This window comes from Astatotilapia calliptera, chromosome 17 (genome assembly GCF_964374335.1).
Source record: "Astatotilapia calliptera chromosome 17, fAstCal68.1, whole genome shotgun sequence".
NCBI lineage: Eukaryota > Metazoa > Chordata > Actinopteri > Cichliformes > Cichlidae > Astatotilapia > Astatotilapia calliptera.
In genome coordinates this window covers 34498748-34524405 of record NC_137438.1, presented here as the reverse complement: position 1 = coordinate 34524405, position 25658 = coordinate 34498748, and the positions used below count along the sequence as shown (strand labels likewise).

Below are 25658 nucleotides of genomic sequence, written 5' to 3'. Positions count from 1 at the left end.
TATGATCGGTGAAAAATCAATACTATTAAAAATGAGGGATGGGTCAACAGAAAGCCCTTCAGTGTCAGATTCAATAAAAGATGGCGCCGGGATAATTAGCCACTGGAAAGCTGGCACAGATCTTCGGTGTGACCTTGCAAAAAATTAACAATCAAAAGATATACTAATTGACCTCTGGGTGACTTATTTTCCTTTATATAATGCATTAAATGTGTGTTAGCCTTGAAAAACTGTCTGCAGATTATAGGGACTAGGGATTGAACCACCAACATTCTGATTAGATGGGCGATGGTAAGTGACAGGAATGGAAGGTACAGTAAAGTGAGGAGAGCTATGCTGTAGTATCAAGAGACCAAAAGAAAATCTCTGAAGCATTGAACATGGTGTGCCGCTAATTGCAAACATTTCTGTCACTAACTTTCGCTGCCAATTTACTCTGACATCTTTAAAGAGTAATAAAAATAAGACTGGGAGACATATTTGAATCGACTTCAACACTCTGGAGAACGATGAAGAAGACTTTGACAGTTTGCAGTGTTTTATTGACGAGTGTTTCAAGCGCATTGTTATGGGGAAACCAAACAGTGCAGACTCCCTCCAACAAACACGCTCCATCTACAAAAAGAAGTGGCCCAGAAGATTCACCAGAGCCAGCTTCACCACAGACCAGTGGCACGGTGAACATTTTGCAGATGACAGACAAAATTATTTTTTTTAATTTATGGTCTTTTAAACAGGGGTGGCCCAGTACAGGAAAAATGTCAATTTTTTTGAGGCCAATATGGTCACAATGGTTTCCTGAAAGGATTAGTAGTACAATGCGTGATATTAGCCAGGGAAGTATCATTAAATATTGTTTGACTTGATTTAATAACAAATTTTTGCAGGAATCGATAATCTGGGTAAGGGTTGTTCAGCTGAAGTTTTGTGTACTAGTAACCCCACCCTTACTGCTGGACTTTGTCTATCCACCAGAAGAGAAAACAACCCAATAACTAACCACACACACACACACACGATAGATCTTTAACAGCCAACTCATCATTTATATAGCCACTCAAGCCATATAGGCATGCTCCCTGTATAGCCTTGTCTTCCAGTCAGCCTCCTTGGATAAAATCCAAAAATCCATTTAAAAAAAAAAGAGACACTTCTTCTCTGCCATAAGTTGAACAGTCTGTTAGCCGCTGCGTCAGTAATAGTCACTCTTGAACTTGTTTATGAATTCAGAACAAGTCAGATCCTTTCCACCACTTGGCACAGCCTGTGCTCATCCAAGTGCTCTCATCCTAAGAGGAACAACCAGGTAAGCTAATTTAGCATCATCCATCCATCTATGCATTTCCAAAGACAGTCGACATTTCTCTAGGTCCTCAGAGTAGACTTCTAGAGCTGGAAGGGATTGTTCGCATGGGATCTCTGGTGGGGTGGCCCAGTACAAGTATTTGCACTGGGCCACCCCAGAAGGAGGAGGAGCAGCCTGGTGCTGAAGCTTGAGATTGTGAACACAGACTGTAACATACCTCCCATATAAGCCATCTCCTGCAGGTTTACTTTCTGCTGTTTGGAGAGGTGCTGGGGAACTTTGTGTTTTCTGAGGAGCACTCACTGGCTGATAAGATAAGATAAGATAAGATAACCTTTATTAGTCCCACACTTGGGAAATTTGTTTTGTCACAGCAGGAAGTGGACAGTGCAAAAGTTATGAGGTAAAAATTAGATGAGTGTCTTCTTAATGGAATTTATGTTTGTAGAGTCCATGTTTATAGACAGATGTTTCAGGCAAAAACTGAACTAGACGCAAACACAGAACACCAGGAATAATGTCTTTTTTTGAATAAACAAAGTTCATTTTTGGAAAAAAATACTTCTAGGGTGTGTTTCTCCACAGTTTGCTTTTCCTACAGATTTTTCTCCGCAGGTTTCCTTTTCCAGCATGGATTTCTCTTCACAGGTTGGCCATGGCAAGAGGCATTTGCAGAGAGGAAAAACAGATTTTCTCACAGAAACACCCACAGAGCAGGAAGAGCTCAACTTTACTACCACAGTGGCAGCAACAATTTGACTGAGAAAAATCTTCTGCCTTAAGTAGTGGGTGAGTAATCATCAGATTGAATGCAGGTGAATGATTACCCAACTGCTTTCAGGTGTGCAAGCAGGAAAAGCACAGGAGCAAGGAAAAGGCTCCGCCTCTGAAACACACACAAGCAGAATTATGTGCTCACATGCCCACAGACTGAGGAGAGAAAGTGAGAGCAAGGAGAGGAGAGATAAATATATATAAAGGCAGGTCAACACAAGAGGACAAGGGAACAATGACAGCTATAGCATCAACAACAGGGTGATAGGATGAAAGACTCGGACATACAGAGGTAAAAGAAAAGGGTGACATAGTCAAACACCAGGAGGTAAAGGGACTACCTTAAAAACAGATTGATGACATTACATGAATTAAGTGCCACATTATATTCTTGCTCAACAGGATTATTTTGACATTTCGGTACCACTTTACAATAAGTCTCCCCTTATAGATGCTAATAAATAGTTTATAGCTATATTATTAATTAATCTGTAAATGCTTTATAAACCATTATTAATGGTTTATTATGCATTAGTTAAGGGTGAGAAAAAGAAAAAAAACTGACCGGTTTCTTGCCAAATAGTGAGCCAAATGTGTTCACCTATATATTTCATCTAGAGTTGCTATATTAAACATTTCAGACTAAGTTACTATCCTGTAAGCACAATCAGCATTTGTAAACATATTTTTTATCATATAAAATTGTACTTCATAAATGCATTATAAATATCCACAACTATCAATCGGAGCTTTGTTGTAAAGTGTAAAGCATAAAACCATTTATTAATGAATAATAAATATTTATAAATGCCACATGGGAGACTTATTGTAAAGTGTAAAGCATAACACCATTTATTAATGAATAATAAACATTTATAAATGCCACATGGGAGCCTTATTGTAAAGTGTAAAGCATAACACCATTTATTAATGACAAATAAACATTTATAAATGCCACATGGGAGCCTTATTGTAAAGTGTAAAGCATAACACCATTTATTAATCACTAATAAACATTTAATTGCCAAAAGTGAGTCTTAAATGTATAATGTCACCATTTATAACACTTAGACCTAAATTACAATCAGTGGTTGAAATAACATTTAACTACTGTCAAAAATGTATTGTAAGAGTAACACATGTAACATTAAATGTGTTTTTTAAAACACCAAACAGTCACCCACTCCAAAAAAAGTTCATGCCAGACTGGTTCAAACTGGAAATATTTTTTGTATGTCCTTAAATAAGCGTCCCAGTGGTCCATCAGGGTGTCGCGAACCAAGCCAAGATGACCACTCAAGAACCATCAGGTGTTCCTCCAGCAACTTCTCAGTGCGATTTCCTTAGTCTACGGACATGTCCTTTGATGGTCATCCAAGCCCTTTCGATATGCTGTGTATGACTGCCAGATTGAGGATCTACAAACCACCTGCTGTGATTTACAGTGTAATGTCTGTACCCTATGTTTGTCAAAACATTCTTGTAGGCTCTCCACTCATCACTGATAATGGCACTACCCAACTTAGCATGCTGTCTGATCAGAGGAACAAGGTGGCGCCTTGATCGTTTTTCAACAAGTTTTAACACGAGCCTTCGCCTTTTGTCTTTAATTCCCATCATTCCAAATACCCATTTCTTCCTTTTCCATGCATTTCCAAAGCGTCCACGTGCATACTGAAAACAAAAAGAATAAAATTAAACAGAATATCTACAAAGAAACATTCAAAAAGATGGTTGCTTCTACTAATTTTTTTTACTTATGGTAAAGGTTTCCATGTTTAGAGGACACATTCAGATCTGCATTGATTCTAACAAACCTGTCTGAGAGTTTACCAACCTTTCGCTGATGACGGAGACAGCTTTCATCTATAACCACAAATTCTCTGTCACCACCAAGACGGTGTCCATTGTTTATTCTGTGTCTTTTAATTGCACGTATACAAACATGTCGAATGTGTCTTGCCATGCTACTTAGTGTTCTGGAGCTGCCAGCCACTTCATCATCGATCATATCTATTTGTCTGAGCCTGAGCCCTTGTGAAAATCTGTGATAGAAATTGAGGCAATTATTACTTACTGAGGCCCTAATTTTATTTCACAAGTCTCGTATTGGTGTTCAATTATGAAAGGTGCATTGCTATTAATGTCTACATCTACATATACCTGTAAATGAACTTCATCCAACTGAAAAGAGATGTTTTTGATTTCTCAAAGAGGGAGCTAGTTCTAATTGTTCTGGAAACTTTCCTATGACTTGCTCTTTTGCAGCACCTGAGAACATACAAATGAGTTAAGTAAAGAAATGGACCCTTAAACAAGAGCATTAATTGAAAAGATAATCACAAAATTAAGTATGAAGAAAATAATAATGAAAAGAGGTTAATGCTCCCTCTTGCATTGATAACCGAAATATTTTGTTATATTTACTACATGCACTACATTATCATGCATTATACATACCACATATATTGGTCTTTCTTCACCACGGAAATCATTTTCATCTTATGGTGACAAACAGGACATCTAAGCTTCTTTTTTAGCAGGTGTTTCTTCTGCAGCCATTTAATGAGCCTTAGTGCCTTATATTTAGTTTGTTTTCCTTCTATTCTGGCGCGCAATCTCATTCCCAGAGACATTCTGGTGGGAAAAAATGAGTAATTTATTTTATTATCACCTCGAAACACCGTAAAATACTCTATGGGAGTCTAGTGCAAATCGGTTCAGAGTTAAAGAACTTCACATGCTATATAAAACAAGCCCTATAATCAAAAATAGTCCCAAGCAAAAAAGAGGATTGTCTCACCTGTTATAATGTATCTCCGACTTTGTTATGTAGATCTAACCCGCTGGATTCATGCTAAAGAAATATGTTCTGCCGCCAAAGGGAGGGAAAACAAATTTAATTTAAACGCAGAGGAGCTTATACAACCATCCAATCACAGTTAACTTTATTAAGGAAAGCCCCTCCTCTCAGAGCGCGACAGGCAGTGGAGCGCTCTGGAAGGTCAAGCCAAAGGGGCACGAACAGACACACTGAAGGCGCTCGTTCAAGTTGCTGCACCATGGATGGAGCAGAAGATAAAAATTTGTGTGCGTCTGCGACTTACACAGTTAGCACACGTTCGAAGAGATACAAAAAGCAGAGACTGGATGATCTAGATTGCACTAAGCCAACGACGTCAGCAGTTAGACATGAAGGTGAGTATAATGCTAGCTAGCTAGCTACCGAGCCATTTGGCTGCTAGCTACAGTGGCTAACTAACATCACATAACATGTGAATAGCTCTATTACTATTGGTTATTCCAAACGATTTATATCACTTAGTTGTACAGTATATTTTTAGTTTTGTTTATGTGCATCATTAAATTTATATTAAACATATATATATATATACATATATATATATATATATATATATATATATATATATATATATATATATAGATATATAGATATATATATGTATACACCTTATTCACATGATGATTTTCTATAACAAAATCCTCATTCTCTTTAAGCACATAAGCTTACTAAATCATCAATTGTGTAATTGAAAAACAGGGGACTTGTTTCTAAAACCAGCCATTTTGTTGTTTACATCCTGCAGAGCAACCTAAAGACGAACCATTCAATGATCCATTTTCCTCGAAGGCTTCTGAAAACTCAGATTCATCTTTCGCATCTTCATCTGTATCGTCTGTGTGGTCATCCTCATCTTCATCCCCAAAGAAGCGAAAGCACAAATACAACAAAAAGCATTCAAGAGCCAAGAAACCCAAGAAGGAGCAGAAGAAGCTCCGGCAGCGTGGTGAGCAAAAGATTTTGGAAGAGAAGATTTTACAGAAGAGGATACTATAAATGTGACATAAAAGATAGTATTATGATTTTAATTTGTTCTAAAAATTACTCTGTGTTCACTACGTCATATATACATATCTATCTATCTGTCTGTGTGTGTATATATATATATATATATATATATATATATATATATATATATATATATATATATATATATGTATAGATTAGTATGCTTTGAGCATTTGCTTTTCTAATTATTTGCTTTGTTTTCATTTTTAGTTCAAACGCCAAATGACATTGTGCAGCGATACAAATCCCTCCTCAAGACATTTCCAAAGACGAAGACCATGACCAAAGCTTTTCAGAAGCATGGGCTTGACAGGAACACTGTTGTGTCCACTTCATCAGTTGGGGAGCTTGCTATTGCGGTCCCCAATGTCTACCAGGAGCTACTGTCCAACAGGCCTAGTGGAGAGACGGTACTAGCTTTTGCTAAGCGATGTGAGGCTGCAATTCAAGGCAGTGATGAAGTAAAAAACAAAATAGAAAGTATGAAGGCCGCTGGTACTTTGCTTCCAATTCGAAGAGGGAAATCTGTCTGAAACCCTAATTTGTTCTAAGTGGTTTTGTTTTTTGAGCATATTGAACTGAAGAAAAGATCTGCAAAACCAATCATTTTTCAAAGATCTGTTCACATATGTGTTGAGTTTCCACACAACTAAGAGATTTACCTGTTAGTTTATTTTATTTTATTGTTTTTTTTTTTTAATGTTTTGATTTGTATAAATGTGTGTAGAGTAAATAATACAGCTGTGCAGTTTCAGTTAAGGTATAATAATTTATTATATTATAATTATTATAATTTTCCTTTGTTTTATGCCAGTGGTGAATTTAGGGATGGGATTTGTTTCCTTAATATAGTTTTAGCTATCTTTAAAGGGCTTGTATATAAGTTTAGCAATGCTAAATAACTGTTGGTGCTTTATACTTTTTATAGTAATGCCCAGTAATACTTAGAAATGTTTGTTGATCATAAATAAATGTTGACATGTTTTAAACTTTACAACAAAACTCTCTTTTGTCATTTATAAATGTTTATTAGTCATAAATAAATGGTGTCATGCTTTACACTTTACAATAAGGCTCCCATTTGGCATTTATAAATGTTTATTTGTCATTAATAAATGGTGTTATGCTTTACACTTTACAATAAGGCTCCCATATGGCATTTATAAATGTTTATTTGTCATTAATAAATGGTGTTATGCTTTACACTTTACAATAAGGCTCCCATATGGCATTTATAAATATTTATTATTCATTAATAAATGGTTTTATGCTTTACACTTTACAACAAAGCTCCGATTGATAGTTGTGGATATTTATAATGCATTTATGAAGTACAATTTTATATGATAAAAAATATGTCTACAAATGCTGATTGTGCTTACAGGATAGTAACTTAGTCTGAAATGTTTAATATAGCAACTCTAGATGAAATATATAGGTGAACACATTTGGCTCACTATTTGGCAAGAAACCGGTCAGTTTTTTTTCTTTTTCTCACCCTTGACTAATGCATAATAAACCATTAATAATGGTTTATAAAGCATTTACAGATTAATTAATAATATAGCTATAAACTATTTATTAGCATCTATAAGGGGAGACTTATTGTAAAGTGGTACCGACATTTCCTTCAATGAATTAAATTTTTGGTTATATTTAAGATAAATATATTTGGAAGACTATTCTATATATATGAATTTTAACAGAATAAAAGGAAAAGGAGAATTAGAGTTGCCAAAAAGACAAAAAGTACTCTAAAGTGTAGATGAGGCTATAAGAATAAGATTTAATTTTCCATGCTCAAATTTACCTAATCAGACCTTAATTAACTGTATCTTTAGAAGAAAGCAGTTTAAGCCTCCCACTACTAAATCAGTAATTAATGCATGATCATTAAAATACTTGAGACACACTTCTTAAACATAGCCTGTGATTGCTACTAAAGAGGTTAATAGTTTGAATATAGAAATACAATTGATAGAAATTTGATAGATCAAGAGTTTCAGGGACAGTTCACACCAAAATAGTGAATCTTTGGTGTGAGTTTTGGAGATACTGGTTGCAGAAACGTCTGCCTTCTCAATAATAATTTAACTAAATTGCACTCACTTGGTAATCATTATACCACACTAATAATACAAAACCTGAAAAGAATTAAAAGGCTTGAAAACTGTGTGACATTGTTAATAGTCATTTTCTAAAATAAAATAAAAAAAAAATCTATGAAAAATCAAGTTGGTATAATTGGCAAAAAAAATGTGTGTGATAGTGCCTACATGTGTTAAAGTTGCCTGTTTGATCAATCCCAGCATAGTAGGATGTTGATTGTTCCCACTCAATCATAGGAATACTCTGTATATTTTATATATTTTATTTATTGTTTACTCTATTTAATTTGTAAAACATGTACACACACACACACACACACACACACACACACGTTTTTGACGTAGTCAAAAACATATTTAATATATACACCCAGTAATGCATATTGTACATATATTTATTACTCTCAGATTTAGCCATTCTTATATTTTGCTTGTTTTATGTTATTGTATTTTTTTGCACACCTCTGTTGCTTGTGAAGCTCGCACACAAGAATTTCACTCGCATGTACTGTACCAGTGTACCTGCACATGTGATGTGACAATAAAAGTGATTTGATTTGATTTGAATCTTCTGTCGAGGCTTTCCTTGCTAAACTGCTGAAGGAGTTATTAAAAGCTGCTTCACACTGCCTTTGTTCCTGTTCACAACAGTTTGACCAAGGTGATTAGAAAGAGAAAACTCCCTTTGTTGAGATGATAAATCCTTGTGTAATTAGCTTATTTACTACTGCTACATTAGCACAAGTATTTCTGCATGTGTTTGAAAAAAAGACTGCAACATTGTAACCAATCTCACAGCAGGTGACAGTTAGCCAGGCAAAGCTTGACCAGCACACAGTCTTTTAGCTAATCTCCGATCAGTCTCCTGGAAAATGGGATAATCAGCAATGTGCATGTGTGAAATACTAAAATATGCTTCAGGGTTTTTTTCCCCTCAGTAGAACATCAATAAGCCCACATATGATAAATGCAAAATTATAATTGTCAGGAAGTCACTGCCGACAATATCAAAAATGGGTGTAGCTGCTGTGATGTAACCTATTAGTTTTGGATTCCTCATTTTTAAGCTTCAGTATCAGCAACAAACCTTACCTTTTCAACCTTAAAGATTTTACTCACAGGCCAAATCTGCAATTTCAGCAGTATTAATGAGCTTTTTAATGCTGTAAATGTTTTTGACATGGAGGTCTGTATGAAATAATTCCCTTTTGTAGCCAGCTTCAAATGGAACCAAGGGTAACTGAAGTTTTCAGTACAAAAGGGCAGTAAACTACAAACTGGATACAAATTGGCAACATGAAATCATTTATTTCCTGGGCTCTCTGTCCTGGTCGTTGTATCCTTGGGCAAGACACTTTACCCTACTTGCCTACTGGTGTTGGCCAGAGGGGCCGATGGCGCAATATGGCAGCCTCGCTTCTGTCAGTCTGCCCCAGGGCAGCTGTGGCTACAACTGTAGCTGCCTCCACCAGTGTGTGAATGTGAGAGTGAATGAATAGTGGCATTGTAAAGCGCTTTGGGTGCCTAGAAAAGCGCTATATAAATCCAATCCATTATTATTATTATTATTATTATATGACAGAACTACTCTGAGAGTAAGGAAAGTGAACACTTTCCCTTTGCTGTGATGCTAATTTGTGTGTTGGGCAAGCACTGCCTCCATGGTTGACCTGACCACACAACACAGAGTTTAATTCCCATGACAGTCTGATGAGATGTAATTATTGATTAGTGGTGCAACGGATGAAAAATCTCACGGTTTGGATCGGATTACGGTTTTAAGTCACGGATTGGATAAATTTTCGGATCAGCAAAAAAGAAAAAAAGACAAAATTTTAACATTTACTTATTAACTTTTCAACTCAAGACTCATTCCACGCAATTATATAAAAACAAATTAAGGTGCAATATAGGTCAGTACAGGGCTTTGTATCTACCACTCCGCTGTGATATAATGAGCGGTCACATAGCTTTCCGTTGACCTGGAGGTCCACCTGTTTGTAGTTGGGCAACAGAAGATGCCTGGGACAGTTCAGCCGTAACTTTAAACTTTTCCTGCTCATACATGCCTGGGTACAATATTGTCACTTAAGTGGACGCGCAAAGGGATATCATAGTGTGGCTCAAGCACGGTCATCATAGTTTAAACCCCTTGTTTTGCACAACGGAATACGGCCTCCCGTCTGCAGCTAAACACTCCAGTAGCTTTTGTAATAGCTTTAGCCCGGTCGGATTGGGCAGCAAAGGGCTGTTTAAATGCCGCAAACTCCTCTGCTCCTCCACTTGGACCGCTAGCGCTGGCCATAACTACCGCTTGACAGACTGACCACGCGCACCATACACATACTTTTTTTCCTTCTTTTTTGAATCTTCGGATCACGTGCGTGCTGAACCGTGGAGTGGGATTGGTTCGGATTATGGATCAACCGTGATCAGTTGCACTACATTGATGGTGTCCCACCGCAAAAGAGCTGTGATGCTGGTGCATGTAGACAATAGAAAGCAAATAGCTTCTACAACTAAAAGATGGATATAGTAAGTAGAACGGCAGAATTGCAATGTTTGAACATTTTTTTGATGTGTATTTTTTCTACTTAAATTTAGAACAGCAGTTGAATTAAAATTGAATTTATATGCGTGCTCTTTATTATAATTTGTCATTTAAAGCATTGTAGTTATAATAAGCAATACTTTCACATAATTAGCCATATTGTTAAAAATTCATTGCACTCCACATACAGCATTCAACACAAAAACAAGTCAAAATTATTGCACTGCTACACAGACTCTATACAAGCAGTCTAAAATGGTCTCTCACATATAAATTCAGCGATTTTGAAATGGGAATTTGAGTAGCACACCGCTTTCATGTTGTCCTTTAAAACCCAACATCTGCTGCCATGAGGAACGAAAGAAGTCGAGGTAAGGGAAATATTATTACCCTTTATATCTTTGAGGAGGCAGGAGTCCAATCCAGCCACCTACCCTTGAGATATCGCAGAGACTGGTTGTTTATGGGGCCCTTGAGTGTCACTGCGAAAGTGACAGTGCAAAGGGATCCGCGGGCATGGCAATGAACTGTGTCCTTCTCCAGAGAGAGGGGTAAAGAGAGGCAATTTCTGGAATGATGGGTGCCGGAGATGATGCCCAATATGCTTCAGCTCTTTAGAATTTACAGCCTCTGCAGCACTGTGTAAACAGCTGGGGAGCAAAACGGGGCGCTCTGCAATTTCCTCCCCTGTCCATTTTTTTCCTCTCCTTTTTATAATGCTCAGTCGGCAATGTCCTTGAGAGAACATAATTTTAGATTTCTCTGGAGAAATACTTAGCTATAGTGCCTTGCCTATTGTTTAGATGCCAATATTGCAGTTTTTACTTGCGCATCCATCACCGGTGACAGAGCAGAATTGTTGTGCTAAATGTTTACAGCAGGGCATTGTTGCCCATATAAGCACGCAAGGGTTAAGAATACTGTTGTGTGCAGGTGTTTAATGGATAGTTGTGGATATGACAACAAGAAATTCACTGCTATCTTGATGGAAGGCCATTATTGTGAATCTTTTTTATGATGCCTGTCGGCTCAGAGAGTTCTCTGGAAGATGGAGACTGTTTGCCTTAGTACATCAAATATATAATACATAAGGAGAACTTAATATTAGGCAGCACAATTCACACCTCAGGCTCATTGTCTCAAGGTTTAAATTTATATATAGATATTTTCATTGTCTCCTCTTTGTCTGCATTCACCTTCACACCTGAAGGCTCATTTAGGGTAATCACCCTAAATCATGAGCTGGTTATAATCACCACTTTAGTATGCACTATGGACGGCTCGATTTTCATAATTGCTCACGATTCCTTTAAACTATCTGACTGATCATGACAACAATTCATGAAGAAAAATCTTATTGTCGTAAAAGGAACCCAATGTGCATTACTATGTGCTTGTGTGCCATTTGTTATTTATTGTGATTTTGCAATGGAATGAAAATAGATTTATAAATGGCTTGATCGCATAACTTCTCCTGGAAAGAGCCTTTGCATTCTCTGACCTGGAAGCATACTGACCTTGGTGTTTAATCTTCTTTTACACTTGTGCAGGAAAAGTTTTGCTTTCTCTAGCGGAACTTTTAGAAAATGTAATAGCTGGTACATATTAGATTTAGTTCTTTCCACTTTTGTGCTCTGTAATTCTGTTAAATGCATAGTCTAGCTTTTTAAAGTTTACCTCCACCACACAGAACCAGACCAGAAGTAGTGAAGTAAAGTGTATTAGGTGGTGGGAGGAAAAAAAACAGCTTAAGATAAGATAAACTCAAACAGACTTATTCCTGGAGTGATTTCAGATAACACTGCAACATTCATCAGTTTTCTTTTACTTACATATTTTTCTCCTTGACACAAATACATTTACAACCAAGCTGCCCCTAAGAGCAAGCAATTGGTTACGGTGGGAAGGAAAGGCTTCCTTTTAATAGGAAGAAACCTCCAGCAGTCATCTGGTGGAGAGATGGAGGGAGACAGGACAAAGACACACTGTGGAAAAGAGCAAGAGATCAAAACAAATTTACAATAAATCCTCTTCCAAAAAGTCCAGCAACTGTTCTTATCAGTTACCAGAAATTTACATGCTGTTGTTCTGAGACGTGTTGCTATGAAATTTAAGATGATCTAATATGTTTCCATTTTCTCACAGTTGGTGTGTTTTTGCTGTTCCATTGTAAACAAAATGTGGGTTTATGACATTTGCAAATCACTACATTCTGTTTATATACATCCTAAAAAAACAAAACAAAAAACTTGATGTACTTTTTGTGAATATTTATTTTCCTCTTCTATTTATAAGTATTCTTGATATTTCTTTGCTCGGGGTTGCAAACATATGCTAAAGGCCAAAAAAATTCACAAAGTCTCGAGTCTCACAGGTCAGCTCCCTGTTGGCAGCTGAAAGTGAGCTTGTGCCAAACATCTCGAGGACTGACCTCAAGAAAAATGCATCCCTCACTCTGGCCTGCGTGTCTCACTGGAGACCTGGATGCAGATTTCTGGCGGTAGCTGTAGAGCTCCTCACCTGCTGGTTTTAGCTCTTAGGTCTCAGAGGCCAAACAAGTGAACACATACTTAAAAATCAGACTTGTAGCAATTGAGCAAATTCTAGTTTTGTTCTGAAGAAGCCCAGTTGCTGCTGCAAGTTTGTGGCTGATGGTACACAGCCTGTACCCTACGCAGTGCAGAGAGGCATTATGCAAGGCATTGTGGATCAGGAAGTGGCTCTGTCCACCCACAGGGATGAATCTCAAGAGTGTGTGGATGCGAACAAGTTGTGTGTGTGGAGAGAGAATGAAATATGGTGGTGTATATTAACACTTTCCCCCCCCTGTGCTGTAAAGGTTCTTGCACATTTCTGCTTGGTGCACAACAAAGACCCACTCAGTGACCCCTCACCTTCCATGTACTGCACAATAAAATGTTTAAGTAGCATACCAGCACCAGTAAACTCTAGCTGAATTGCCTCATATTTTCTGTGAAGCTCCACATCCTTGAAGATAAAATAACATTTAAGACTGCAGTAAACAGAGAGAACATGAGATTGAAAAATAAATCTGGGTGTTTTGCTGTTATATACATAAGAACCTTAACATATTGTTTACTTTTATTTTGCATTTTGTGTCATGATTCCCAGAATATGAGCTCTCTTTGGATAAATATCTACATTGCACCCTTGTTTATCAACTTTACTGTGTACTCACTATTGCAACCTTCAAACATTTCCATGCAGAGGGAGATGAGATCAAAAAATAATGAAAAACATAATGCATATTTCAGGCAGAGAGGCGAATGTGATGGAAATGCACGCTGATGATGATTCATGCACATAATGGATCGGGCATCCCAAATGAATGACTCCGTCGCGCAACAATTCAAAATCATGTTGAGTTTCAGCATCAAACTGTCACCCATGGCTTTTAATTTCACATGTAGCCCCGAGCTGTGGCAGGAGATGTTTTACATCCAACACACCTAAAAATATGACAAAAAATAAACAAAAAAAATAAGGAAACTTATGAACTAGCTTTCTTTATTCTTCTCTTGTTCTGCTATAATACATGAAAGCGCTGGGTAAAAAGCTATCTTTACTGAGCAGAAGGCTTTGTGCAAGTCCTGCACAAATGGCCACGCAGAGGGATTTGCAAATAGGCTACAGCTATTCCATTTGAAACTTTTGTGGTTTTGCCCATTAAAAAGATTATTTTTTAATTGCGGCTTTGAAAATACTTATTTATAATTTACCTGGGCGGCATAAATCTGAGCGAGCACAGACCCAAACTGCCTGTAATCCTGCGTGCTTGTTCAACTGAAGCATGGGGAAATTAAAACATGGCATTTTGTGGCTAGGCTGAATTATACGTTTATAAAAATCAGTAGGGGGGTAGGCGGGCGCCGCTCTTTATAATAAAAACACTTTTTCTCTTCACTGTACTGAAATAAGCACGGGATGTAACAAGGTGCAGGCATGCAGACTGCATGAATTTGCGTGCACTTTAACCTTGGGAATCCCTTTTGGGGATCACCAAATACCTTCACTCGCACGCTTTCATTCTGCTCACAGAAAGATTACCATCGCCTCCCGTGGAGGGAAAGGAATAGGAAAAAGATGGATACAAAGTGCTGGAGTTCATACTTGGACATTCCATTTCATATTCATAGAATGTATAGAAGCATTTTAGCAATGCGATTGGCAGCTATTTTTGCTTCGTCTATTTTACTTGAAAACTACAGACAGGACATTTCAATTAACAATGTTAAACAAGACATAAGGTCTGTAAATTTATCTTAAACCAATATAAACATCTTTTATTTTATGTAACACCCATATATTAAAATTCTCCCTGCACATATTTTGCATTCTAATTAAGGGTGCTCCAAACAGCTTTAATAATTAAACACGGTTGCAGGTGAATATGCATTATTTCACTGACACAACAGAAGAAAGGACAACTATTTTGTAAGCTGTTTGTGTATTTACAACAGTGGCGGATGTGTTTGGCAAATGATGCACAAGTAAAAGTGCAAGATTAACAAGCAGTGTATCCCAGAAAGGGTTACATATCCTGCATCTTAATAAGTCCACGTTTTCCTTTTGTGAAAAAACATGCATGCTAGCAAAAACAAAAGAATGAACACAAAAGCGTGCAGAGACGCACGACTTGCACAAATGCACACTGACCTCATGCAATGAAATGTCATCTCTGATTAGCAGGCTGCATGTTTGATGTGTAAATATATTTAACCGGGATCTTATAATTATTTCCCCATTAATTATCATTGAAAAAACAAAGGATTTTTGTAAAGGAGTGTTTTTTTTTTTTTTTAACTCATGTATTTCGTGTCCCCATTGTACTTCCTGCAACAAGAAGACACTGTTCACTGGAGTTTGCAGCTAACAAGGTCCCTTTGCAAGTAGTACAGCTCAGAAAATGCTTCCGGTAACAGAAAGTAAGGAGAAAAAATGAGAGAAATGTAAATTAGCTGGTGATTATGCATTCCTTCAAAGTAAATGGAAAAAAAAAAACTGTAATTACCAGAAACAATGTCCTGGTTACTCTGGATAATCGACAGACCTCGACATCAGTCCTTTTCATATGGGGGTTATTTCTTCAGTGAATAAGACGCTTCAGTGAAAACCGAAGGTCTGCGGATTAACGGACCTATTTTTTTCTGGAAAGGCACACTGCAGAGCCTTTCAGATGTCACTTTCCAATGCTTTAAGCTTCCCTAACAACATTACAGTTACTTTAATTGTATTCCTGTGGCACCAAGGAGGAAAAAACAGGCACAGTTGTTCAAAAATAAGCAAAGCTGCATTCTGACAGAGTTACTCCTCCATATGTGGCAGAGGAAAGATTTGCTGTAAAGGGATGGTGCCATCATAACACACATGCCAATCTTCACTGCCCACTGGGAGTTAAAATAACAGTGTATTTGTTTAAAACTGCAGACCCAGATATGGACTTCACAGGTGTAAAAATAGAAACAAATAAAAAAAGAAAACCGAGAACTGATGACGCACTGAGCATTTCTTTTTCGCACATCTTTTTTTATTTTCTTTACACATCATTACTGTATTCAATCATTAGCAATTACTAAACTCTGCTGCTCTCTAGTTTGCCTTTTGTTCTGTCTTTTGTTGCTGTCTTCAATTTCCAAACCAGTTTTGGGTGTGATGTAAGATAAGAGATAAGAGATAAGATAACCTTTATTAGTCCCACACGTGGGAAATTTGTTTTGTCACAGCAGGAAGTGGACAGTGCAAAAGTTATGAGGCAAAAATTAGAATACAATAAGAATAAATACAGTACACAACTGTACAGAATAGAATAAAATAAAATACTATATACAGTAGAATAAAATAAAATAAATATACAATAAGATAAAAATAGAATACAAATACAAATACTATATACAACTGAGTAAAAATACAACGATGACAGAAAGGATTATTGCACTTAGTATTATTGCATATGTATGGATGTGTGTGCTTGATCAGTTAAAGTCTTTATTATGGAGTCTGACAGCAGTGGGGAGGAAAGACCTGCGAAATCTCTCCGTCCCACACCGTGGGTGCCGCAGTCTCCCACTGAAGGAGCTGCTCAGTGCTGTCACAGTCTGCTGCATGGGGTGGGAGATGTTGTCCATCAGGGATGACAGCTTAGCCGCCGTTCTCCTGTCACTCACCACCTCCACTGGGTCCAGAGGGCATCCTAGAACAGAGCTGGCCCTTCGGATCACCCTGTTCAGTCTCTTCCTGTCCCCAGCAGAGATGCTGCCGCCCCAGCAGACCACGCCATAAAAGATAGCAGAAGCCACAACAGAGTCATAGAAGGTCTTCAGGAGTGGGCCCTCCACTCCAAACGACCTGAGTCTCCGCAGCAGGTACAGCCTGCTCTGCCCTTTCCTGTAGAGGGCGTCTGAGTTATGAGTCCAGTCCAGTCTATTGTGGTTACAAATGATGTGTTACAAATTGAAATTTTTAACCGTAACCACATTACATTTTTCAATGAAACATTACTGTACTAAATTCTGTAATTAAATTTCTGTTATGTCGTTGCCTACGTTACAAAGATTCTTCAATTACCTGAATGGCAAGCAGATTGAAAGACAAAAAAATTAAAACAAACATGCTCTTTTTTCTTTTGGCAGACTTGCATCACAATCAGCTGACTTCAGTCCATCTATGCAAGAAGGAAAATGGTGGAATTGTAGAACCATTAAGGAATGGAGACATTAAATTTATTTTTATTGCACAAAAAGACAAGAGCACTAAAATGCAAACTGTGTTCAGGACAGAAACAACTGCATCACATTACGAACACAACTTCAGCTCTTTGCAAGCACCTGCAAAGATAGAGCACCAATGGGTAACCCCTATCTTAGCTAGCTTTGCTAACACAAAGTAACAAGTAATGTGTAATAGAGTACTATTTTGAATAACAACTCCAAAACACTGCCTCCAACTGGTCAGACAGCTGCCCCAGCCTGGTCCTATATAATAATCGATTGCAGTTATAGCGCTTTTCAAGGCACCCAAAGCGCTTTACAATTCCACTATTCATTCACTCTCGCATTCACACACTGGTGGAGGCAGCTACGGTTATAGCCACAGCTGCCCTGGGGCAGACTGACAGAAGCGAAGCTGCGCCATCGGCCCCTCTGGCCAACACCAGTAGGCGGTACCAGGACAGAGAGCCCAGGGATCGAACCGGCGACCTTCCGGTTACAGATACGCTTCCCAACCCCCCTGAGCCACGGTTGTTATATGGATAACAAATGCTTGACAGCCTCATGTGACTACTGAAGTTTCTAATATTGGAGAGAAAGTTGCTGTTATTGCTGTTGTGCACTCTGAACAAAACTGTTTTTTTTTTCATGGTTCACCATACAAGCATTTCTCAGGAAGTTAAACATTGCATGGCAAAAGTTTCTTGTTTCTAGTAGTAAGTCCACCAGGTATGAAAGTGGAATATTCCAGGGTGATGACATGCCAGTAAAAATCATAAACTTGGACAATGTGTAGTCCAGTGATGATAAAAAGACAGAGGCATCAGGTTAAGGTGTTATATGGTGTTATATAGCCTATATTAGTTGTCAAATTTGAATATATATTATATTCAATTTGAATATATATTATATTCAAATTCAAATATTCAATATATATATTAACATTTTTGTCCCAAGTCTGACATCCTCTGGCTGTATATAGTTTTAACCAATTAGAGAGGCTTTATTGTCAGAACATGAAGCTTTATTAATGTATCTTTAATCCTAAACTGGGGTTTGATTGCACTGGAATTCTGGCACCTTCAATTAGTGAGCAATTAAATCTGATACATTGTTAAAAGAGTTATTTTTTCATGTGCTTCCAGCTGATGGCATCAAAATATTTCCTCAGTAATATGAAAGTGATGACATGTCACAGTCTGCTTAAAGCTTTCCTTCTATATAAAGCTGCAGTCACAGCATTTAAACATCCATCTGGCGCTACAGAAGAGGAGTGAGTATACATTTTTACACGTTTTAAGTGGCAGGTAAAGAGAAAAAAATGTTACAGCTGCTCAGCAGCCAACAATTTATTAACTGGAAATTTAAATCTTCTCTCATCCTAATCATTGTAAAATCAGATGCTGAGGCTATACATAATGTATTGATAAATTAAGCTTTTATGAAAAGTCTAAACTAACTGAAGTATGCTGATTTTGTGCTAATAAAATATTGCATATATTGGATAAATAAGTATCAGGAAGTCTGGGCTAAACTGTTTAGCTTGCAGTACTGTGCAGCTTATGGTCAAGCACTATGTTGGGCTGATGCTGTCACGGTTCTGGGTCCGTGGGACCCAGTATTTTGAGTTTATTATGTTTTGGTGTAATTTTGCATCAGGGATTGTTTTCTTGTTCTCTTGTTGTGTTAATGATGATGATGATGATTATGATGTCTATTATTAGAGTTCCATGTTTCTGTTTATCTGGGTTTAAGATGTGGGTTTAGTTTCATATGTCATTTCCTGTCTGTCTCTCGATGTCGAGCCTGCATGTGATGTTTTATTGTGAAGGTCTGCGTCTCATGTGAGTGTGTTCAGTTTTACCTCTGTCTCGTCTTACTGATTGTTCCCAGCTGTGTCCACCACCTGTGTGTAATTCCCGTGTTTCTCTGTGTGTATTTAAGTCGTGTCCTCCGTCATTGTAGTTGCTGGTCTGTCTGTGTAACCACCGTGTCTCGCTCGTGTGTTCACCCTGCTGTCTACCATCGTCTGCCTCTGCTAGCCCTGCTTCATGTTCTGGTTTCTGCGCTATAGTTTAGTTGTTTCCCAGTATAGTTTAGTTCGAGCTCCATTTGCTGTTTGTCCTCGTTTTGTGCTCAATAAACCACCCTCACTTCTCCACTACTGCCTGCGTTTGGATCCTCCTTCATTTCCTCCACACGGCTCCTCTCACTCGCCGTGACAGATGCAGGCTGTGGTTTAGGTTTTAGATTATAGGTTATATTAGATTGCATCATGGGTGAAAGACATCAATTTAATTTCTTGACCAATATGTTTTGGCTTGTGGCCTTTATCGGGTCATTGTTGTATTGATTAGCTTCAGCTGTTTTTTTTGTTCCCCTGCTTCCCCCTCTGTGTATTCATTGTTCCTTTTTTGTAATAGTCATGGTCACCATGCCTGTATTATTTTCAGGAAAGCTGTTCTATGAAGACAGTTCATCAATCACAGAGTGTCTTCATGTTATCTAGCTTCATGTACCTTAACATTGGCAGCCAAGGTAAGTGGTCACATGAAACTGGTTTCTGGCCTGAATTGTTAACCCAGGGTTTCCCCTTTTGTGTTCACATTTCTTGTTGTAAGTGCCCTTCGGGCTTATTTCAAAGTTGTGCTTTGGACATTGGCTTCTTTTTAAATCCTTTTCAGTCGTGTCTTGTTATGTGAGAGTTTAATGGTTTTAACCTTACAACCATAGAAATTAAAGTGTATTAGACCTGTCATCCGGGGAAGAAGGATTTTTCTTACCTAGTTGTTGCATGCTTTGTTATGTTTGATGTTGAGTGTATTATTTTTTTTTTATTTTTTCTCCCCCCTTTCTGCATGCTTTTATTGCTGTAGAGACTCAGGATTGGGAGCCTTGGGGACTTAAGGGGGTGGCTGTTACTCAGGTGGTAGAGCAGGTCAACTACTGATCGGAAGGTTGGTGGTTCGATTCCTGGCTTCCCCTATTGTCTGCATGCCAAATATCCTTGGGCAAGATACTAACCCCAAATTGCTCTCCGATGCATCCATTGGAGTATGTGTGTGAATGTCAGCTATGAAGAACTTAGAAAAATGTGCTTGTGTGAATGGGTGAATGCACAAGTTGTGCAAAGCGCTTTGAGTGCTCAGATGAGTAGAAAAACACTATATAAGAACCAGGCCATTTAAGCTCACGGACTGAGGATTGTACTTTTATTGTGCTTAGTTTCATGTTTTTTAAATTATTCCGTTTCCTGATCAGGGTATTTTTATGCTGTAAATAAACTGTATATTTTTATTAAATATTTTAACCGGGTTTTATACGTCTTTCTGTTCCCATTATCACCCCCTGCTTCTCCTCCTGTTTAGAAGGGTTTCCCTTCTAGCATACACCAGCGACAGACCAATGATAACTTGATGGATAACTTATAGGCTGTTTGGGCTGAGTTTCATGGGGGCTGGGATGTTGTCTTCGGACCAGGACCTTGCAAACAGAAGCAATTTCATGGCACCTTCTCAAAACAGGACATTAGAAGATGACGGGAAAAAAAATGCAGTCTATACTACTATGTAAATTCCATAAATGTAAGTTTTCCTACCATATTCAGTTTTTGTTGCTTCAATTGAAACCTTCAGTTTGTTTGAAGGAGGAGAGTGCATGCTCTCACAGTTACCCCAAGTTAAAAAAGACTGGTATTCTGTCACGGCGGGATACGCCAGTGTGTTTGAGTACAGGACCCAGAAGCAGACACTGAGAAAGTCACTGCAGGTTTTAAGAAAAAACGAGCCTTTATTATGGCTGATTGACATTAACAAAAGCTAGTCAAGGCGAACAGGGTGATTGCAAACTGAGAAACTTAAACTGGAAAACTGTGACGAGACTGACAACTATGACTTGAAGGAAAACCGATTACCTGAAATGAACATAATGGAAGTGAAACTAAACACAATGAACAAAGAACAGAACACTCTTTCAAAATAAAGCAGGAAACATTGAGACGTAGACATGACAACACAAGCTTGACAGACCTAAAACACATGACAGACTAGACAAGAAACCAAACACAAAAACCGAGACAGATGATAAATGATGGCTAACCTAAAACTCAACTAAACCCTAAATAGGAATAACACACACATTTTAACCAGAAGCAGAATACAGAATTAAACTCAAAACGCTGGGTCAGAAGCAATGTACCATCCCTACACACTGCTCCCCGGGCACTGGATTGGTGGCTGGACACTGTTTCACAGAGTGAATGGGTTAAATGCAGAGAGTAATGCCCTTAAAGGGGATTAAAGTATACAAAAACATTCATCAGAAAAAACACATCAATGGTTACATAGGATTAGAGAGGATATTTGGGCTGGGGTTTGAAAGTTGTTGCCCTTCTGTGGGGGTCGGAGAGCTGTTTGAACGATCATCTAAAGTGTGACAGAGTATGAATCAAAAAAGTGATATGATAGGCAGCAGACAGCTTGAGAAAGCAGACAGGACTGCGATCTTTGCTGCTGTGACCATTAATTTATTTGGAACTCATAAATAGCGAGAGCCACAGTTTTGTGATTTTCTCAAAATGGAATGTTTCACTTTATTAATCACTCAAAATATTTAGAACAACGCATAATTCTGGCAGAAAAACACACACACAGTTGAGCAACTGGTCTGCGAGTGTGTAGCAAGTCTGTAAAGCCTCAACACTGCCCCCCCTGGTGGATACACAAGACACTACACCAGTTTTCCTAAATACTGCTTAGGGGCGTTGCTACTCATGGTTGCATCATCCATGTGAAAGACGGACATCACTACGGTCATCGATCAGGCGACAGTTAATCAGAATTCCATCATGGTCCTGTCAGGGTTGAGGTGGCCATTTTAAGTGACTGTGTCTGTATCAATATTACAGCTTTGTCACTCAGATATGTGAGAATCTTATGGATTATGATTATTTCATTAAACTGTGTAGATTAATGTTTTGAAAGTTTAAAAGACACGTTTTAACTGCATGAAAGTAAATAAAGCATAAATAGAAAAAACAGAATTCAAATGTATCAAATTTGAGGTAATATGGAGTTATGAGTGCTCTCTGGACTAAATCTGTGCTGCTGAGTCCATGTTTGCGGCCAGATTGTTCAGTTAACCAGCTCTGGACTCAAACGCAGACACCCAGAATACCAGTTCAGATTTATTTTGCTCACAGATGTTTTTCCACAGTCAAAGACTGACTTGCGACTTGTGAATTGTTTGAATGTCTTCCTTCCGGGTGGCAAGCGAGAGGGCAGACAGGTGAATAAACAAAGGCTGTTTGAAAACTACTTTGCTTCACAACTTTCTTTCTCTCTGCAGATTTTCTTTTTTTCTCTCCACAGATCCACAATGGCTGGAAGCATCTGCACAGAAGAGAAGCCACACAGAGCATGAGGAACAAACGAGACTACTACAATGCAACAATCTGACAGCGACTGAGGGAACTGCTCAGTAGTGGTGAGTGAGCGATTACTAATTGCTTCCAGGTGTGCAGGCAGGAAAAGCATGGGGGTCAGGAGAAGGCTCCACCTCTGAAATGTCGAAGCAGAATTACAAGCATACACGCCCACATGTAGAGATAGAGAAAATGAGTGGAATAAATCGGCAGGACAGCAAAGGAGGACAAGGAGACCATAACAGCACCAGTAGGTGTCCTGTTTTAGGATCATATACAGTGGGTAAAATAGTTATTAAACATGTCACCAATTTTCTCAGTAAATGTATTTCTAAAGGTGCTATTGACATGAAATACTCACCAGATCTCGGCAACAGCCCATTCAATGCACACATGCATGTCCATAAATGAGAAATCTCACAGGAAAAAACTATTGAACGCATGAGGAAAGTGAGGTGCAAAAAAGGCATGGAAAGTTATGGCCCCAGCTAAACACTATCAGTAATTAGAAAGCTATCCTGCCACTTAGTGCAAACTAATATCAGCTGGTCCAGCCCCAACTGAGGCCAATAAAAAGTATCTTACTACCAAGGTTTCACACAAGAAACATCTCATGATGGATAAAACCAGTATGTCGAAAAGTTGTCTTGAGGTGTCTTAAGACCTAAGTCAGCATTTTCCAATCTTTTGGAGACATGGCACATATGTCACATTAGAAAAATCACACGGCACACCACCAAACAAAAATGTCACAAAAAGCATATTGATCATTTTTCCCTGTGCACCAGGCATAGTGGAATTGATTTGGTTTGTCTCTTATATACCTTTTTTACTGTCTTCTGACCACTACCCATGCTATTGTCTTCATTTGAGTTGGAATTTTTTCCAGGACCCAGGTCAGATTGACTACTTTTTCTTTTCAAATATGTATCTATTCATATTATGCGCTGTGTTGTCTCACCTGCAGCATGACTATGCAATTTCTTCGTCGTGTGAATGTGAGTATGAATGGTTGTCAGTCCTTGTGTGTTAGCCCTGCGACAGACTGGCGACCTGTCCAGGGTGTACCCCGCCTCTCGCCCTATGACAGCTGGGATTGGCTCCAGCACCCCCCATGACCCTGAAAAGGATAAGCAGTAGCGAATGGATGGATGGATTATCATGTTTTGTATTTGAGTCCTGCTCCTTGTGAACCCTAACATATTGACCCAAACTACATGATCATGCGCCCATCCTTGTTGGTTTGTCATTGGATGTGTATATGGATTGGCAGTTTTGCAACTTCTCTAAGTTATCCTGTAAAAAAAGTGTCGTCTTTTTTTTTCTTATTTCTTTAGAACATGACTTTCACATACTGTTTATTTGCTGAAGATAGTTTTTCAGAGCTCCCCTTGTTCAGTTTCCTCAAAGGTTTTAAGGACACACTGCACACCATTCTGCACCACACCTTGTTGGTGCAAAAATACAATTTTATGCCTGTCAAATTGCTATCTTTATCTTTGATGGCCCATGAGAAATCATCGCTGATTACATTTCTACCAGGTGCAACAGTGCTTCAAACATCTGAGCATTCTCAAATAATGTTTCTTGACTGTATCTTGCACACTTGGGACACTATTACTTTGACAAAAATCTGTCCGCAGAGACATTTGCCAAAGTTCCCTCCACAGACATAAACACACTTGCAAGGTGAACACAATAAGCTGCAGCCTGCAGTGAAAGCATCTGAAATCTCATCTGAATTTGATCTGGATATAAGCCACTTGAAATGAGAAGTGCAAATGAGGCCCCTGCTTATACGTAAACGGTGGATTTCAGCATATCTAACATAGACATCCTGAATCACTGCTGTTATGTTTCCTTGCCAAAAGTCCTATTCTGCTGCTCTGTAATTCAATGCTGGGGCTGTTTTTCAGACTTTACCATTAATAGTACTCGTTGTCCTTGTTTTTTTTCAGTCGTGGAGAGCATTCTAAGGGCCATCCTCCACCTAATTTGTATATTTAGCATCTAAAATTATTCCTCGGCAATGCATTTCTTTGATCGTTGTCCAAGAAACGTGTTTGATGTTGAGAGCGGGTTTAGCAGGAAATTCACAACAGGCCCTGAATGAATATTTCCGCCATATTTTTGGAAGGGGCAACACTACATGGCAGTGCCAACAGCCACCAACTGTCTCCTCTTTGAAACTGTCCTGGAAAAGAAGGCCCGTAGTGGCATCTTTTTTCCCCCCTCCTAAAGAAGAACAGGAGCGAAGGGGGAATACTCTTTTATGTTATTTCCCGGTCTGAACATATCAAACTTCCTCTGTGACTCATACCACACATGGTTGATGCACCCAGAGGCATGTGTCACTGATTTGTTCATCATCAGTGACTATTCCTGTTTGAAGATAATTCAACATGCTTCCACTGCACCTGACTCGTTCTGCCTCGGCATCGAAATCAATTTTCCTTGACTCCCGTCTGTACATCCCACTCAAAGCTTTAGATCCTTTGCTGCCAGACTGCTGAGCTGTCCATCATGTGGCAGCCTTTAGCATCTCAGACAGTAATTGGATAGGTGCTGCACACAGGCAGTCTCCTTCTTTTACATTATGCTGTGAATATCTAAACATATGATGGGTATAGAGGAGTGCATTATATGGTTATAGAATGGCTCCATTAACATATCCACTGCTATGGGTAGAATCTTTAAAGTAAAAAGGAACACTTGTCTATACAGAGACAAGAATTATTGCAAGGGAAGCAAAGAAGGAGAAAAATAGAAGAAAATGTGAAAAAGAAACTGAAAAGAGAAGATTAGAGTGAGCATTTTCCATGCTTTTTGCAAGAGTAGTGGGGGATCGCAATGCAGCAGCTCACATTAAAAAAGTAGAACTTGCACAGAAAGTGAATA

The 25658-nt window shown here is 38.4% G+C and overlaps 1 protein-coding gene and 2 long non-coding RNA genes across 3 annotated transcripts; 1 reads left to right on the top strand and 2 right to left on the bottom strand.

The window, feature by feature from the left end:
• Positions 1 to 3053: 3053 nt before the first annotated feature.
• LOC145421534 (uncharacterized) lies at positions 3054 to 4125 on the bottom strand. Its single transcript, XR_013902921.1, has 2 exons — positions 3918 to 4125; positions 3054 to 3754 (listed from the first exon to the last, which is right to left on the bottom strand). It is a non-coding gene; the product is annotated as an uncharacterized LOC145421534 (long non-coding RNA).
• Positions 4126 to 4243: 118 nt separating this feature from the next.
• LOC113009198 (uncharacterized) lies at positions 4244 to 4958 on the bottom strand. The gene is made up of 3 exons (XR_003270131.2): positions 4884 to 4958; positions 4541 to 4717; positions 4244 to 4351 (listed from the first exon to the last, which is right to left on the bottom strand). It is a non-coding gene; the product is annotated as an uncharacterized LOC113009198 (long non-coding RNA).
• A 90-nt stretch (positions 4959 to 5048) lies between these two features.
• On the top strand, positions 5049 to 6953 carry LOC113008608 (uncharacterized). Its single transcript, XM_080291960.1, has 3 exons — positions 5049 to 5278; positions 5689 to 5889; positions 6162 to 6953. Exons 1-3 carry the CDS (start codon positions 5143 to 5145, stop codon positions 6482 to 6484), a joined length of 660 nt encoding a protein of 219 aa, XP_080148086.1. The 5' UTR covers positions 5049 to 5142; the 3' UTR covers positions 6485 to 6953.
• The last annotated feature ends 18705 nt before the right edge of the window (positions 6954 to 25658 follow it).

What these genes read in the sequence shown, in the direction of transcription:
- LOC113008608 (XM_080291960.1), top strand. Translation starts at nt 5,143, where the DNA reads ATGGATGGAGCAGAAGATAAAAATTTGTGTGCGTCTGCGACTTACACA. An exon ending in GTCAGCAGTTAGACATGAAG is followed by an intron (nt 5,279 to 5,688) that starts GTGAGTATAATG and finishes TACATCCTGCAG; the next exon opens with AGCAACCTAAAGACGAACCA. An exon ending in GAAGAAGCTCCGGCAGCGTG is followed by an intron (nt 5,890 to 6,161) that starts GTGAGCAAAAGA and finishes TTTCATTTTTAG; the next exon opens with TTCAAACGCCAAATGACATT.